The sequence below is a fragment of the Loa loa genome, assembly GCF_000183805.2.
Source record: "Loa loa unplaced genomic scaffold supercont3.542, whole genome shotgun sequence".
NCBI classification, from domain to species: Eukaryota; Metazoa; Nematoda; class Chromadorea; order Rhabditida; family Onchocercidae; genus Loa; species Loa loa.
In genome coordinates, this window is record NW_018108722.1 from 1 (window position 1) to 2,678 (window position 2,678).

The 2,678-nt window shown below is 33.3% G+C and overlaps 1 protein-coding gene across 1 annotated transcript; it reads left to right on the plus strand.

The window, feature by feature from the left end:
- Positions 1 to 1,304: 1,304 nt before the first annotated feature.
- On the plus strand, positions 1,305 to 2,369 carry LOAG_14402 (hypothetical protein; the record flags this gene model as incomplete). The annotated part of the gene is made up of 3 exons (XM_020448808.1): positions 1,305 to 1,442; positions 1,704 to 1,997; positions 2,211 to 2,369. The coding sequence occupies 3 exons, from the start codon at positions 1,305 to 1,307 to the stop codon at positions 2,367 to 2,369; spliced, it is 591 nt and encodes a 196-aa protein (XP_020301074.1).
- Between the last annotated feature and the right edge of the window lie 309 nt (positions 2,370 to 2,678).

A 2,678-nucleotide genomic window follows, 5' to 3' on the forward strand; every position in this document is an offset into this window, starting at 1 on the left:
CGAATATCACAACCATATAGATTAAGTCATCAAAATAAGTGCTAAATGTTGACCATAGTATGCAATCATAGCTTACCCAGCTTCCACTTCTAACGGTTTGGATACATAAGTAGTAAGCTATTGTTGTAAAGCAAAAAATATTTCACAGAAGAATTCAACAGAGATTATGTGTAAGTCAAAGATTAATGGTTTGGTGCACAATTTGATATCGGACATCGTGCAATCATGAAGAATTGATAAACAATTAAATGTTTAATGATGACGAATTTTAGAAAATGGCTAATGCTCTTAATTATTACTATAATTGTTATTATGTTAATACTAGTTGTGTTAACAATACTAATACTGATAATTATTATTATAATATTACTGACAATTTTTATTGTAATATTACTAATAATTATTATTATTTATCCACATTATTTCTATCAATTTTTATCATAATATTTATATTAATTTTTTAGTAGTATCGACTTTATTTTTTGTCATGAAAGCATTTGAAAATTACGAATTACGAACAACTGCCACTCATTTTAAGGCTATTTAAAAAATTTTATAATATGTTGCCATTGTATAAGAGTATTTTGCTAATATGAATGCCCAGGATATTAAATTCGTTATAGTATAGAGCGATAAAATTAAATTAGAATATCATTCGCCTTTTTGAGACCATGAGACACTACCAAAAAACAACGGCTTCAAATTCTTCATATGGAAGAAATTGAAATCAGTCAGATTTCAACATCGCCTAATCCATAATAATATACTACGTGCATTAATGAATTGATTAATTATGCGATCAACATGAAACTACTACCTACAATTAATGCATAGCAAAAACAAAAGGTGTGTTACATTGGTCGCTTTTTTCTTTCCTTTCTTAGTAACTGTCGTCTATGATGGGATCAAATGAGCTCTTAATGAGCAAAACAGACTATGAATTTTGCACGTACCCAGACAGTTATATGTGTTTGGTATGGGAAAGAATTAGGAAATAGATCTTATTAGACGACTTTTTTTTTTTATGTCGATGGTTTGCTAGAATATACTATAACGGTTAAACTACAATGATTATTATGATGATAATCATATTAGAAGATTTTTTTTTTATATCGATGGTTTGTTATATTATAGCGGTTAAACTACAATAATTATTGTGATGATGATGACCTTATTGGGAGACTCTTTCTTTATTTTATTATCTTAATTTAATTCAATTATACGTATGGGATTCGAACCATCTCTTCAAAGTTTACTGCGTCTAAATTGTTACACAATTTAAAATTTATAAGCCTTTTCAGCTAATGGAAGGCGAATTTGCAAATGCTTCCGAAATTGGCTCAAATCTGCCAAATTTGACAGACCTGAAGAATTATCTGCGTGAAGAGAAGCCGCTTTATTTCCAAGTATTGGAACAATATTTGCGAAATGCGGCAAATATCGTATGTTTATTTTTTGGTCTGAAATTTACTTATTGTAAGATAAGGTATGACACATTTATATCACTTACGACCTCATTAGCAAATAACTTCTTATCTTGCTATTATTGCTATCAGAATTGGTGCAAGAAGACTGTATAAAGGTAAGGTAATAGAGGGTTCATATTTTAGTATAACTTATGGAACGGATTCAATGTAAAGAATAAAAACGTTTCATTGAATTTTTCATTTGCTGTCGTAAGCAATATTATTATTCCTTTTTAGATAAACAATTTAACAGCGAAATTTGAAATGCTCCATGAGCTCCTGGAGCGCGAGCAAGAAATGGAGCGACAGCGTAAAAATGAAGAGCGGCTCGCGCTCGAACTCATCGAGCAACAACAAGAAGGTAAAGACCAAGAAATGATGGAGCCAGTACCGGCACTGGAGGAAGAGGAGCTGGCAGAGTGGCGACAGGTACCACACGAGCCATCCCTTAATGGGGGAAGTGTCGATGTGGTACCAAAAGCGCAGGGAGCGGTCACGGAATGTAGAGAAGTGGAAGAAATGCGTGAAATGGTACGTAAGTTCACTTTCCAAGCTATATAAGTGTGGTGAAAAATACTGATGGGAAAAATACTGATGTAAAATGTCGAACTAATTCATCAGCTTATCTTTAAAAAAAATGCATAGTGTGAATTATTTCACAGTGGGAATATTCTAATTAGGATGAAAAATTAAGCACATAACAACTTTGAGAGAATGATTTTCGCTTATGAATACATGTTTCAGGCATTCCAGAACCGTGCGAATCCCAATTCTAATGCGACAAGGCCGCGAGGTGGAACCAGCGAGTCCGGAGGCCTTCCATATGCCGGTAGTGGAAGGTTTGCCGGCACAATATCAAGAGCTGCTGGTTGTGCCAGAAATCGATCCGTACACAGTGATTAGGAATGCTGATGGGTCGGTAATAATTGGTAAGTTAAACTTATTTTATCACTACATTTAAATTTGATACGGATGATTTGTATAGATGTTTTCTTCTAATGCATGTCATCTTTTCAGAATGCGGCATGTGTCCTAAAGAATTCGGGACGCTAAAGAGATAGGGATTCACGCCGCCAAAATGCATTGACAAACTGGTAAATTCAACTTGAAATATTATTGCTTAGATTAAGCGCAGTTTTTGAAGGAATTTTATTTAACGAAAGTTTATCTGAACATTTTCAGTATAATATATCTGTTTCAGGCTTTTGCCAG